Here is a 15,034-nt window from a genome sequence, read left to right as displayed (position 1 = left end):
CTTGTGCGGATTATATGCCATTTTCACCGGACGTGAAGGTTTCGGGAACTGATAAGTAACCTGGCAGTCGAAAAATCTGGATTTACGAAATAGGCTCTTAGCTATTAGCCAAAGAACTTGATTTCTTAGTCGAAAAAATGCTGTTTAGTTGTCATAGGAATATCCACTGGCGCATTATCTTCTTTTGCAAACAATTTTGACTTGGGTGGGGGATGGTCTTTTTCTAGACTAGATTATTCCCTAGTATCTCAACCTCTGTTAAAATACAATAATCAAGATCAGTGAAATTATTATTTAGTCACACTTGCAGCTCCCATCAAACAAGGTTTTTTCTTGAATTCATATTTCTGCACCCTAAGCAGGTTGCAGGATCGCTTTTACCGCTGTCTCCACTAGATTTCGTTTGTCTTTTGTCTATTGCTTCAACCCCCCCCCCACCCCCATATTGCGGTTTTATTTGTAATTGTAAAAATAAAAACTTTGAAGAAACGGTATCAGTTTTCAAACAAAGTCGATTCCTTTTTTCACAAGCTTTGAGGTTCTTTGAATGTTTCGGAGCATGCTGCTTCGAAGATATCATGGCATAAAAATAAATTTTATGTGGATATTAGCGTCTTATCAGATATGTAGCTAGGATTTTCTAGCTTCTTTATACTTATAAATGAAATGCCTGACAATTTTTTGTCTTTTTATCGCATACTTTTTTCAATAAAACACGAAACTTCATTTGTACTTTCACCGTTGCGGTCAAAGCCTTTACAACGGCATTGTTAACATGTCACTTGTGACGTCAACCGAGAATTTTAACAACTCCTGGCGATAATCTTGTTTTCGCTTCGGGAAATTCCCGAGTCCTGGCTGTGACGTAATTGACGGATAAAAGTGCAAATATCAGAAAAACGGCGAATCTTAGAAGAAAACTTTTTGCAGATTTGAAGTCAGCGACAAATTTTGCATCGAATAAGCCAAAGTTATTTTTGCGTGTCAGTTCTCCTTTAAGAATTCCCCTTCATGCAAATTTTTCCATTTTTCTGTAGTTATGTTTAGTCTTTATACTTGTATTGTAATTTGCAGCCTATAGTTTATATTCAATGATGTTCAATATTTTGAAAAAATTTGTATGTGATTGAATTTAAAATTAAATGAACTGAATTGAACTGTTGTGAAGTTTAAGTTTAGGTATTATTCCTCGAGTCACAGCTCAGATATGCGCTACGTATACACGGGGCAGGTCATAGAACTAGGTCATTATGCAATATAACACATTGGAAACACACATTGGGCGTAAATGATCCGATAGCAAGAACTGTAGTTACGAGAAGGAGCTCCAAGAGAAAGGTCATAATATAAAGACATCCACTCCCAGGCGTAGTAGGCCAGTGGAGTAATTTAGGCGAATATGTCAAATATCAATCAACCGGTTAGTCGATAAAAGGCCTTATGTAGATAGTGCAAATAAATCTATAAACGTCATCAAGGTGTCTTCATCGTCTCTGCCCTGAGAATCCAGAAAGAGAGATAAAACTTTACGACACTAAGTAATAGTTCTCTTATTTCAACTTGCTTGAAACTGATAAAAAAGGTCGTAGGCTATGACCTTGGTTGGATTTAGTAGGCTATAACCAGTCTAATTTTGGCGAAAATTGATCTAAAAATCGAGAACAAAGATTTGGAGCAAACAAGAAACTATTGTTTTGATGAAAGTTATCAACAGAATGAAAAAGTTATCTTGTAACACGAATAAGCTTTAAAGTTAGTGAAGAAAATGACTGTTTCTGAAATCGCATCAGAAATCAAGCCTTTATCTAGCACAAGCTATTGAGGAAGGAGGTGCACTCTCAGACAAAATAAACAGAACATTGGATAAAACACAAACAAAATAACCATCAAAAAAGGCCTGAAAATCAGGCAAAAAGATCACGAGAATTCGGAAAGTACGATAGATCAATAACATCTTCTTAAACTAGAAAAAAATTTCCAGAAAAAGATAAAGGGATATTTAAAAGAAGATGAAGTCAATATTCTGGCAAACGTTTTTATAGCACAACAGGCTAGTAACAGCAATCTTAGTGTAGAAAAAGCTATGAAAAGAGAACTTGAAAAAACGACGGAAATACCATGGCAAAATGTTTGAGAAAGTCACCAAGATTAAAAATGATTAGACAAAAAATGGGAAGAATATTCTGGTAAAAGTTTTAGTGACACATTCGGTTAGTACGAGCACTCTTAGAGTAGAAAAAGTTGGGTCGAAGAATGCAATGCCCTGTAAAAAGTTCTTAGATGCAAATATGCTAGTAACAGCACTCCTAGAGTATAAACAAGTCATCAATATAAACAAGGGATTTGACGAAAAGATGGTAATATCCTTGCGAACGTTTTAGAAGCAGCAGCCGTTTTAGAGTCCAAAAAGTTATCCAGATGAAAGGAAAGCGCACAGCGAGTAGAAAAAGTCGTCAAACAAATATGAAAATTTGACAATAGATAACAATATCCTAGCAATATTTTTGGAGCCACAATAAGCAAGTGACAGCGCTTAGTGAATAGAAAAAGTCCTCAAGATAAAGGTTAATCGAGAAAAGATGGCCCGGTAAAAGTTTTTAAGGCACAGTAGATCGGTAGCAGCTCTCTTGAAGTAGCAAAAATCATTTGGAAGCAGAACATCCCAGAAAAACCGACTCCTTGTTGCGCATTTGCCAACTCTGTCTTGCATGTATTAAAGTAAAAAATGGTATTAAAGTAAAAAATGTATTAAGCTCAGTTGTAACATAAAAAATAAATTCTAAAAATACTTTCCTTTGAAAACCGAACGCACAGAAAAAGAAAACGACTAACAGAATAAAATCCATAGAAGTCATAACATTTTTAATTCGTTTTACGAAATAAATCTTAAACCTGCAAATTAACATTCAAAATTTGAAAACAATGAAGTCTACTTCAAACTTTTCATAAGCAGGCAAAGGGCTACGTACGACAATCGTTTACACTACACATAAAATTTATACTGCAATCAACTGAGATCAACAGTAAGGTTTCTACATTTTTCATAATTAAAAAGATGATTTAAGGATATATAAGGAAATCTATAACAGACATTGAAATACATCGATTACACAATGTAAAAACTAAAACGTTAAAGTGGCTTTGAAAATAAAAACAAATCAACGGGATAGTTGCAACATTCAAAAGTAAGTAACCACTCCCTATGTCTTCGGATGGACTTCAATCATATGTAAAATGATGTAAAATGAATGGAATGTGCAGTGATTTTTGGAAATCTGTGACTTATTCTTTAACATGTTGTCAATAGGGTTGCTATGAATCTTATAAACATTTCGATTGCATTATCTTCCTTTCGAACTTGCTTTTAATGTAAGAATGAAACAATTATTTTTGAAGCCGGAAACAAAATGCCATCAAGTTTAGGAATCTGAAATCATTTAAAGGAAACCTCCGCAATCAAATCTTGCAAACACAGCTTGCATATCTTTCACTGAATCGTTTCAACAAGTAAAATCATATTCATTTCGCATCCTTTTCATTATAATCAATTAAAAATATATCCACTATTAAGCCCAATCTCCAGTGAGAAAAAAATCGGCGAAATGCGAAAAAGTTCGCGCGAAATACGTTATGGGCATGCGCAGTGAACTATTGCTGGGATTTCTCGCGAAGAAACTCTCTGCGAAAAAAAGTTAAAATGAGTTTAATTTTTTTCGCTTTTCGCTTGCAAAATCCTTTAGCAGCCAATCAAAGTCCATATCCCTTTGTCACGCTTCCAAACTTAGCATTCCAATGTCGTGAGGTCAACAAAAGCATTCAAAGGAATTTGTTCGCGTGAAGTATTTCGCAGCGAAATTTCGCAATACTTTTTCTCACTGGAGATTGGGCTTTACAGGGTATTTATCAAAATATATTTATTTACCTAACATTGACGAAATAGGATTACTCTACAAGTTTTTTTGCTGCAGCCAAAACATCCTTAACATCTGCATGGTCACCAAACTCCTTTTCATCATACTGAAAAACAATGCCTTTTCTTTCGCTTACCACAAAGAGTCCTCCTAAAATTCGACCTTCGCCTGCAAAATTACCTGAGATATTCTTGCCTTTGGCCCGGAGTATACTCTTCCAAACACCGAATCGAAAGAATCCTACAATAACATTGAAATATTTAAAAAATAGGTAGGCATGCAAAATTTTGAATTTACAAAATATTCTTTATCTTTTCGAGATAGGAATCATCAGAGTACAGACGTTTGACTGCTGGCAAACAATTTTTATTTCAATTTTCCTAAAAACCACATTGGCATGAGTATCTTCGGTTTGATGGCATAGCCCTTGGCAAATTTTTCTGAAACGATGTCCTTTTTATGTCACAAAAAGCTCCTCTTTCTGCTACCTTTAAGTTCTTCACGCTTCTAATAAAACTATTTTCTACTAGTAACTATTGAAAATATGACCTGGTCTTAAACTACGCACAGATTTTTTCTACAAAAATCGTATAGACCATGTCTTCAAAATTTATGGGTTTATCCCCAAATCCCGCTTGGCATCACAACTAACTTAACTTTTTTAGTGTATTCTAGGTTAAAAAGTCAACCAAAATGGCCAAGTTTTCTCATACGGGCTTTTATTGACCCTCATTTTGGTATTAACTTTCTTCTACCCTTAACCATCTGGATGAAATTTTTTTTTACACGAGGCTGGGTGTAATGAACAGGGATCCGTTCTGAGTACTGATTCGTCTTCAGCTAGACAATAGCAAAGAAAATGTGAAGACAAAAATTAGAACCCAACATCAAGCATACAAAGGCAATAAAATGACTTCTGACAATGCAGACATTCTAAGGCTATAGGCTATAATTCTTGTGCTGCTCAATCTTGTTTAAGGCATGATTGTCAAAATTTGCAAGGGTTTCACTATGAAGCAAACCTCAAAGTTTTCACTAGAAAAAAAATTTAAGTTACAAAAGGTATGTCATTCACTAGCATGTTTGAAACGGACAAAACAATCTTGTAAAAATTACATATATTTTTTGTTCAGTATTGTTTGTGTGACGGACTCACTGAGTGTTATCAATGACGAGAGCTTACATGATCCTTAGGACTATTCTTTGAAACATTACATATGGTTATGTTTTGTTTGGTACTTTCTGGTTGTCCTCCCACTGATCTTGTTTGGTTATCATTATGCATATAATGACTGATATGCGTAGAAATATTTAGAATGTTTGATAGTAAAATTGTAAGTATGATGTAATCTATGTATGCATATTTGAAACAATGACATAATCATTGTTAGTATAATTCAAGATTGCGTGCCTGTTTGCAGGAAGAGCTCTAATGTTTTAAGGGATAGTTTCAGCTTGGTAGAATTAGAATGACTGTTTTTCTTTTGGTAGACATTTTGCTGGCTTTTTGAACTAACTGTTTTGATTGTACTTTCTTTACAAGTGTGAACCAAGTTTACAACATTTAGATCAAGCAAACATTTTCTAAATCAAATCACCTGATAAACCCATCCATCTTTCCTTAGGTCCATAGAATATCCTCTGATGGAAAAAAATATACTAATTATTCATATCAATAAGTTGGATTTTATCATCAAGAAAAGGTTTATAGATATAACAATTGAATAGAGTTACCTAGTATCCTAGAAGGCAAAGTTTGAAAAAGAAGCAAAATCATAAAGCAAAATTCACAAGACAAATATTCAAAATTTGGAACTAAATGACCAGAGACAGCAAAAAGCACAAAGGGCTTATCCTTATAAGGCATTAACAGTTATTTTTGTAGCGAAAAAAAATTATACCTGTAGAAAAGTTTGGGGTACAAGTAACAACTTAGAGTTTCATGAGGGTAATGTCAACATTTATAGAAATATCTTGACAATTGTCTGAAAATGATAAACTACTTTGATTTGCACAGAGTTATTATAATGGAGAGAGGTAAATCTTAATTGCCATATTACTGCCTAAGTGACAGAGACTAAAGGTTCAGGGGGGTTTAGTATGGGTTTTGCTTTATTGGGATAAAATTGCATGAATGGGCATGAAATTTTAAAAAACATTTTGTATGATTTGATGGGGTTTGGAGGCTGCAGCCTTTATGTCTCTTAAGGCTATGCTAGTTGCCATACAATATAATTTGTAAATAGACAAAGTCAACCTTTTCATCAAGAAAAAGTGGCCCCTTTAAGAATGACTTGAATTCCTCTGTCCCCTTTCTTTCATGGACTATGCCAACCAGCTTAATGCCAAGGTTGTCAAGGTCACCTTTCAGAGAGGAAAGCCCAGCAGCTTCCTAAAAAACAATTTCTTAGATCTAAAAACTGAAACTGAATAAGGGTAATGTGAAATTTTCCAATTTAATGTATTGTTTAATGGCTTCCACATTGCTATGTATCTTCATGGTTGTCTATCAGAGCCCAAATGGCTTATGAAAACAAGTTCATTGGGAATCGCCAATGTTCATATAATCATACAAGCCAGACACTCCCCACCCACAAGGTTGCAAAACATTTTGGCTACTCTTAGCTGCAACCAACAGTATACTATCAACTGTGACCTACAAGCAAATGCTTTGGGATGCAAGAAAAGGAACCAATATATACAGGACTTCAGTACTTGATTGATTTCGTTGGTCAGTTATGAGCACAAGTAACCCAATGTAGCTGCAAGCACATGCAAGTTTTCCAGCCTGGCCTGACCAAAGTAACGGGGTGTGAAAGATAACAAAATTTTTTTATATATTAATCATATTTGTTCTGTTTTCTGAGCCTGAAAAGCTAAACATGTCAAAAGTAAGCAGTGTGTATTTTTTACAAGTTCTCCTTTTAGTGTTCAGCCAGAGTGCAGAGTTAATGTCAAATATCTCTGGCATGGATCTTTCATTTAGGCTAGCATGCTGACATTAGCCTGAGCCCATTCTAATTTCTGATATTCTTATCAAGTTTTTGCATAAAACTTTTTATCTAACAGCAAGGCTCTAGCATAGAAGAAATGGATTCTACAATGGGGCATCAGACAGGAAACAGGAGTGTGAACTATTTTCAGTGAAAGAACCAATAACTCCTAAAATACATAATTAAACTAACGTAGAGGCTATTCCTATTGCCCAAAGCCAAAATTTTCAGGTTTTCAACAAGCTTAAATTGAATTTTATTCTACTGCTGTGTGTAAAATTACCTCTCTGCATAAAGATCATCCGGGCCTTCGGACAACCATAACAACAGCACCATTATCTTTCCAGATATCCTTCCCCATCAAAAGATTATCAGTTCCATCAAGTGCTTTTAATTCTGCATTTGCAATGTGCTCATATGGCATCTTAACTGTTTTATGCCAGTTGTAATTAGCATAGCCAAGGCCAATGGCCACAAGCATGCCAGCTCCAGCTGCCCATGCCATCTTTCTCCTTATCAGCATTTGCTATTTCCTTAGATTAATCAAATCAAAACAATTAATTATTTCTTACTTTGAAATACCAGTTAATAACAGACTAAATAACCAATCAGACATGATTTTTACTAAAATGTCAAACAGGAGTCTCCACTGAAATTCTTAACCTGGTCTGTTACTGGAAAGCCAAAGCATTGAAACTCAAACCTTTTAAAATAAATTGATAAAAATTCCCACATAAATATCCTTAACCTTTAAGCATGATAAAAAAACTCTTGAAAAATGTAATATGGTTTATGTAAAAAGAGTACACGCTTTTTGTAAGAAACTTAGCTCAAGGCTTAGTTGTTGGAGATGCTGACTACAGACCCAAGGGTCTGTGGTTCGAGTCCCTGGCATGACCAAACTTTCACTCAGAGTGAGGAGAGTCACCAGCTCTCTGTAATTCCAGGCATAGGAATCACGAGGTGTGGTCACATGAAGAGGAAGGACCAGGACACTGCTCGATAAGCATAAGCTTCTCAGTGTCCTAAAGTTACCTTTGGATGCTAGGTAGAAACAAATACAACAACAAAAATTGAACTTCTTATTTTTGGACTTCTTTGTGCAAGAGCCCCCCCCCCTTGTTATTTGATGGCACTACACCACTGAATATGATACATTGCCATTTTGTATTAGTGTCACTAGATTCTTAACTGCAGCTAGAAAACATTTATTGATTTATAAACCCAAACGATTAACCCGGTTATTTTCGGTGTGCCAGACAACATACTGATTCATACGAATGTTCTCTAGCTAAATAAAACATGAAGTTCTTATAATAATATTAGTAATATTTTTGCAAATTTTGTTTTCGAATGGGAATTTAAATGGCAAATGTTATACTACCTCCAGTCACATTTTCTTCGTCAACCATTTTCGGTTTGTCTGGAGCCTCGGTTTAAAAAAATGCCCAGCGAGGCTACAGGAACAAGCGGTGTATCAAAATTCAAAGAATTCAAAAAGGATGCCGAATGCTAAAGGGAAGAAGCAGCTGGCAAAGGTTTGTGGATGCTGGTGGAAACAATTTAGGTAAGAGAAAATGCTTATCGCTTTTCCCCTTTTATAGATTTAGAGTTTCATATTTATTTTCAGTTGTAATTTATTGATGAAAAACAACTAGAGTCTAGACTTGAATACCGCAATATAGGATTCCTGCAGTAGGAATTTTGCAGTAACACTGAAGGCCATAATTTTGGGGTTCTGTTTATATAGAAATAGGAAGCAAAGGTATGATTCTGCGTTGGTACCCTAAGATATTTATCTTGCCACAGATCTTTATCCTAAAAAAGATGGGTCGGAGAACTGGTGCATAGATTTTCAAACTAACAACAACTCACCTCAAATTTTCAGACCAGTTTACTAAAACGATCACACAACACAAAAACAAGAGCACGTGAAATTATCTGGCAGGTTTGAATTAAACTTATCAAAATACCACTTAGTTTCATATTAAAAAAATACCCACCTGGCATAGCTGCAGGTATAACTTGTCAAACTTTCACCAATTCAACTGATGAGTTTTATAAAAAATCTTTATAATCTGTATAAAAATGAGTCTTTATAGATAAAGATTCATGCTTGCCAAAGACCTGATGCAAAACAGCTCTCAAAGGCAGAAGGAATGGGATTCTACTGTAGACTGTCAAAAGTTGGAAGCATTGTAAAGCCGAAAACATTGTGTCATTCAAATGTATTTTTCTTTTTTTAGGTTTGGTTGCCGAGCCACAAAATATGACTGGCCAAATCAAACTGAAGCTTATGTTTGACACATTTGTTTCCTATCATGAATCTGATAAAAATTGGGTAACAGAAAACTTAATTCAGCATCTTGCAGACCAACACATAATCGTCTGTTGGGATGACAGGGATTTTGAGCCTGGCAGGACTGTTATTGAAAACAAGCTAAGCTCTCTCTGTTCAAGTGCATGTACAATCATTGTGTTATCGCCTGAGTATGTGGAGCATGAAAATTTATGGTCAGTGTTGCAAGAAAAATGTGGCGTTGACAGATGCCAACTTCTGAATGAATTGAATCTCATTCCTGTGTTGTTTAGACCATGCAAAGTCCCGGAATTATTCCAGACCTTATGGAAACTTGACTGGACAAATAAAAGTGTGAAAAAGTTTTTCTGGGAGAAGCTTACAAAAACTGTCAGAAACTTTACTCATGGTAAATTCTATTACACCTTGTGTTTGTTTTTTTTTTATTCTCACTGATAAATCATCTTGATTCTTTATGTCTCTGGAAATGATGGATATTTTTCTTCATTGAAAAATTGCAGGGAAAAGTAATAATAGAAAAAATAGAGTTTGGATAAGGACTAAAGGTTAACAGAAATTTATATCCATTTGTGGATGAATAGTAAAGTGGGAGAAAAAATTATGTTTTGGAATTTGAATGCTCTAACAGTGAAAACTCTTTTTGTCTAAGCAAATTGGAATTTTTTGATGATACATTTCTTGTGTTACATTTCCATCTTTTCATGCTATTTTTAAATTTTGCAGTACCAAAAAGGTTTATTCAATTTGTTGCAGGTGACCATAATTTCTCACCAGAATTTTCTGTGCCTGCGGAAACCAATGGAAGCAGTGAAGACTCTGGTGTCTTTTTCCAAAAGGAACCAGAATTTTCTGACGACTCTGAAGCAAATGAATTTGATGAACATGAAAATTCTTTTCATAAACAGAAACCAAAGAGTCCTGAGGAAATCCTGGTGGTGGAAAAAAATCCCTGTGATGAAAAACAGATGCCTTCAAGCAATTTTCCAATGAACACAAAAACAAATGAATGCATCAAGGATTCTATTCCTAAAAAGAGATCAAACATCTGTCAAAGCAAAGAAATGAGTGATCAATGTGAAAAATCAATGACAATTCAACAGTCTGGTAGTTTTGATGAAAATTTTCAAACAAACATCCCTGGTGATGAACTCAATAATTCTAAACAAATTTTAACAAAAACATTTAATGACAGTGAAAATCAATTAGCTGAAAGCTTAGGTGAAGAAAATAACTTTCTAGAGAATATGAACCCAAGGATTTTGAGTTTCTTTGTACCAGAAGACGATGATTTAACAAGAGAAGACATAGAAGAGTTGACTTTTAAGATCGAGAATGTTAATCTTGGGGACCATCAGCCATCTTTTGAGGATGATTTTGATGAGGAAAAGAGTTATAAAGTGCCTTTGGCAAATCCTGCTTCCAAAAGGAAGAAGAGAAATCTTGATACCTTTCAATCTCAGCAAGAGCAGATATTGATCTTAGATTTCCTACAAGAAAAATATTTGAAAATTAAAAGGAAATTTGAAAGTTGCCTTGTTTGTGACAGGAAAAGAATCTATAGAAGACTGTTAGAGGTGAAGTGTTTGTTAATTTTTGCTGTGGCATCTTTTTAAGATGATTCCAATTACTCATTAGAGAGCCTGAAGGCATTAAGTTTTTCAATTCTTATCTGAAATTGTTGGTACCCTTTTGCAAACTTTTTTTGCAAGCTTCATGGACAGAAATTACAGAAGAGATCCCTATGTCACCAACACCCTAAATCTTGTGCCTCACCCACTTGTTTGCTTTTTTCAGTTTTTCAATTTGTATTATCTTGTACCTGTAATCTTCTATATATATATACTTCTTTCCTTTTTTGTAACATTGATTAATGTGTATGTGTAGCATTCGTATTTGTTTGTCTAGTTGCATGTAATGGCCATGGGTTTGGCATTGTCCATTGCTCTCCATGGTATTGTACCTGTAGTATAGTAGAGTAATTAGCAAGTAAAGTAGAATGTAGTTTGTATTGTAACATTTTATCAGGATATAGAAAAAAGAAAGAAACATTATTTTGGGCTAAAAGTTTTTTCAATTCAGTTGTACACTATTGTAGCATTAATTTTTTGTGCCTTTTTTATAGAGATTTGATGAGGCAATTTGCTCAACAGTCAATGGAGAAAAGGATTCACTGCTTTTAGCCAGTCTGCCCATATCAGGTTTTTATGTATTTCAACACTATTGTCTATCTATCAAAGATTCACTTAGCATTGTTTTTATCCCATGTTTGAGATGTAGGGTTTTCTCTTATGCTAATATAAATAGAAGAACCTCAAGGATAAAGAATCAGGCCCATTACTCATAATATTGTCAAGAACTGCAAAAATGGAAGATTGATGTAGCTGCCTTTGGAGATGGGTTCTGTATTTGTGAGTACTTGGCAATCTTTGCCTTTGGGTGCTGTTCCTAATTTTTTTGAACTTCTCAACAAATTTGCCTCAAATGTAGCACTTTCTTTATCTCTTTGGAAGCTTTGATGAGTGGAAGATTACAAATATTTCATTCAGGGATGATGTTTTTGAATAAATTTGCTATGGAATCTGCAAGTTTCAAGTTATGATGTCTAACATGTTAATATTTCCTTGCATTTTTATTCTAAAGTTTTCTATACAAGAAGTTCTTTCACTATTTCAAAAGGGTCATATGTGAGTCAAAATGTTTTAAGACAGCTCTGATATTAAGAAAAATCTTAGGATTGTACTTCAAATTTATATTATACTGACAGAGTAAGGCATACTGCCAATTTTAACCCTAAAATCTTGTTATTCAAAGTACTGTTCATCTTATAAGCCAATTTTTTTAGACCTGACAATCGATGAGAATAGAGGTTGTAGCTGCTCTTGCTGTGATCAGCTTTTTCATAGTGACAGGGCACTTCACATGCACATAGTAAGTACATTGAACTATGGGTTTTCTCACAATCAGGTATTGGGTCTTTATCTGTTTCCAGGCTTAAGAGTGAGGAATTATTATATTCAGTAAAGTGAAATGAGATGAGGCGGATTGAGTGAGATGAAATGAAACAGTGTAAGGTGAGAGGAAACGAAACGCGACGAGAGGAAACAAAACGAAACGAAACTAGATGAGAGGAAACGAAACGAAATAAGATGAGACGAGGCAAAAACGAAACGAAGCCAAGCAAAATGAAACGAAACAAAAAAGAAACAACATGAATTCAAGTGAAACGAAATGAAACGTAACAACACGTGAAATAAACAGTCTTTCAATGTAGATTCATGATGTTGGGCGTGTGTATATTTCCTTTCTGTCTCTCAAAGTGCCCCAGTTTAGATTAAAATAAAGGTTTTTTTAGCAAACCCTGTTTTTTGTCTGGAGGTTACTTTTTAATGAGCCAGCAATTGTTAAAATGTTTTAATAGCTTTTAGTTTCAGTTTAAGTTAAAGAAAACTACTGATTATCGGTCTGCTATAAAGTACTATATGCCGTTTAGGCAGAGCTGTACATGCCTTTGGTGGCTAGACAAGATAGGTTCAAAGTTGCTACCCTGGGTTTAACACTTGATGCACTCATAAGGTCAATCTGTAAAAATTCTGCATCGTCTTCAACTTAATTCAGGTCAAAATAGATTTTTGACTATAAAAGATCAGCATATTTTGATCTCTTTTCCTCTGATTTCTTCCAGGGAGAATGTGTCAGAACAGCCTGGATTTCAATACTCAATAACCCATTTTACAATGGAAAATGAGGAAAATTAAAACTCAAACTGTAAGTGAGACTTACTTATACAGAAGGAAGAGCTACATGTTTACCAATTTATATTATAATTCTCCGTAAAAGTCTGGGTTATTTTTTATTGCTCAATTGTTATATTATATTGGGAAATTTTGCGAAGGCACAAACAATTAGTTCTATTGCCAAAAATAGATCAAATCGTCAGTTTGCCCTCCGCAAAGAGCATACAAACACGAGAAACCGTACTAAAACAAGATAAGAATGTAAATGCAACGGATAATTCGCTTCTTCAAGACTTGCTCTTGTCAAAGGTTGTTTTTTTCGGGAGGTAAATCGATGGTAAAACCGACTGTCTTAGTTTTGTTATTTTATCTTGCTATAATGCATTTTTTATGAAAAAAAGGAAATTTTTTTAAACCTCATTTAAAGAGTCATTTTTCTAATTATGCCTAGATGAAATACAAATGAGGTCCAGAAATGATTATTATGACTTAAAAAGATACATAGTACAACTTTCACCAAGTTATGATTTTTGCAAACAATTTTTTGATGGTACAAAACTTGAAAATGGCTTTGAAAAAAGCAAACATTTAGTAAACTAAAGCTTGTGCAAAAAACTATAATGGCGACATGTTTCGGATTATTGGTAAAGCCCGATCGGCGTTCCACCTAGCAGTTTTGGAATCTATCTACATAAGCAGGAAAAAACCTCTACTCTGTAGACAAAAGGAGTTCGTTTTCACCTTAGGACTCCATTGGTAACATTCTCAATAGGCAAGCGGCACTGATTGGTCAACCTGAACAATCATGTGTTCGTGTTTCTGATTGGCCTATTTTGATCCGCAACTGGTATATATATTTCCTAGCGTAGAGTTTTCGATCTATGTTCTGACGTTTTGAACTCTGAAAAGTGTCAGACGAAAAGCTTTAGTTTACTAAATGTTTGCTTTTTTCAAAGTCATTTACAAGTTATGATTTCTTATTTAATTTTCGCAATATATGTATATATTTTTTTGATCTTGAGATTTAATATCTTCCCGTTTCTAGTCAAGTGGTTGTACATATGTCTAATTCATCTTGAAAATATATATATTAGCTGGAAATAACTTTATCTATTTTGTTACCGTATCCATTTAACAGTAAATGAAAAATGATAGTAAGTGTTTTTTCTATTTAATTGTTTTGGTTGCTGCGATAGATGTTGCAATGTAGCTTCAAATTGTTCCAAGAAAATTAGAACGAATTTGAAAAACGTCGTTTCGGTCAGGTCTCTTGATTATGGGCTACGCTCAAAAGGCCTTTTTTAAAATTCAATCTTATTTTCCTCTAACAGCTTTATCTTATTTTCAAGTTATATTGTCACATTACATTGTATGATACGCAAGCAATTTTTTTATGGAATCTCAATAAATGTTGCTTTGTTAAGGAATTTTCTAAAACAGTAAAGGAGTTAAAGAAACATTTTTTATCCAGGAACTCTCTGTTTGATGTTGCTCTAACGTCTGTCTGTTATTAGCTATTAAATGTCTATTTTTACAGCCAGGGAGCCTTCTACAAACACCTTTTTAATATCATGCTCAACACAATGACAACCTACAGCAAAATTTTGATTCTGCGAAATAAGTTTCTTATTTTAATATTTGAAGGAGATATCTAGATTGAATTTGCGTTTAAGCTTGTTTCAGGAAATATTCATTCTTTGAGAATCTCCCTCCCCTTAAGCCATTCAGCAGTCTTTCGTAAAGTTCAGTTATTGAAAATTAAACGAATTTATAACAATCTCAACGTAGGAATTCGTAATTAATTGAATCATCTTCCACAAAGATCAACTTTTTTACCATCTAGACGTTTTCGTGGAGTATTCGAATTTAAACCTTTTTTAAGATGTGAGTATCTTAAATACACTGTGGTGCTAGGCCGTTGACTGTAGTTAAACTTGTAAAGTTTGAATGTTCTCATAAGTAACTATGAACGATGTAAAAAGACTTCTGCACTGGATGCAAGCAAAGCCCAATTTGTAATTCTTGTAGTGGGATCAGTGGCGTACCCAGGGCTATAGTAGGCGGGGGGGGGGGGGG

At 34.4% G+C, this 15,034-nt stretch overlaps 2 protein-coding genes across 3 annotated transcripts; one reads left to right on the top strand and one right to left on the bottom strand.

Annotated features, from left to right (window-relative positions):
* Nucleotides 1–2,841: 2,841 nt before the first annotated feature.
* LOC135686167 (peroxiredoxin-like 2A) lies at nucleotides 2,842–8,346 on the bottom strand. Its single transcript, XM_065202386.2, has 5 exons — nucleotides 8,289–8,346; nucleotides 7,188–7,437; nucleotides 6,169–6,303; nucleotides 5,510–5,552; nucleotides 2,842–4,151 (listed from the first exon to the last, which is right to left on the bottom strand). The coding sequence occupies exons 2-5, from the start codon at nucleotides 7,425–7,427 to the stop codon at nucleotides 3,943–3,945; spliced, it is 627 nt and encodes a 208-aa protein (XP_065058458.2). The 5' UTR covers nucleotides 7,428–7,437; nucleotides 8,289–8,346; the 3' UTR covers nucleotides 2,842–3,942.
* Nucleotides 8,346–15,030, top strand: LOC135685627 (uncharacterized). Of its 2 annotated transcripts, XM_065201683.2 has the most exons (7): nucleotides 8,346–8,471; nucleotides 9,151–9,612; nucleotides 9,978–10,798; nucleotides 11,347–11,422; nucleotides 12,067–12,152; nucleotides 12,907–12,989; nucleotides 13,410–15,030. In XM_065201683.2, exons 1-6 carry the CDS (start codon nucleotides 8,414–8,416, stop codon nucleotides 12,967–12,969), a joined length of 1,566 nt encoding a protein of 521 aa, XP_065057755.2. In that variant the 5' UTR covers nucleotides 8,346–8,413; the 3' UTR covers nucleotides 12,970–12,989; nucleotides 13,410–15,030. The 2 variants fall into 2 exon arrangements, with proteins under 2 accessions (XP_065057755.2, XP_088969467.1); XM_089113341.1 differs by having other exon boundaries at nucleotides 12,907–15,030.
* The last annotated feature ends 4 nt before the right edge of the window (nucleotides 15,031–15,034 follow it).

The sequence above is a fragment of the Rhopilema esculentum genome, chromosome 17 (assembly GCF_057945365.1).
Source record: "Rhopilema esculentum isolate cy_ngs chromosome 17, ASM5794536v1, whole genome shotgun sequence".
In the NCBI taxonomy this organism is placed as follows: Eukaryota; Metazoa; Cnidaria; class Scyphozoa; order Rhizostomeae; family Rhizostomatidae; genus Rhopilema; species Rhopilema esculentum.
This window is presented reverse-complemented; position numbering and strand designations above follow the sequence as displayed.

Bases quoted from the DNA above. Each gene is read 5' to 3' on its own strand.
- LOC135685627 (XM_065201683.2), top strand. From the start codon at position 8,414: ATGCTAAAGGGAAGAAGCAGCTGGCAAAGGTTTGTGGATGCTGGTGGA. The intron at 8,472-9,150 runs GTAAGAGAAAAT...TTCTTTTTTTAG, and splicing joins TGCTGGTGGAAACAATTTAG to GTTTGGTTGCCGAGCCACAA. The intron at 10,799-11,346 runs GTGAAGTGTTTG...CCTTTTTTATAG, and splicing joins TCTATAGAAGACTGTTAGAG to AGATTTGATGAGGCAATTTG.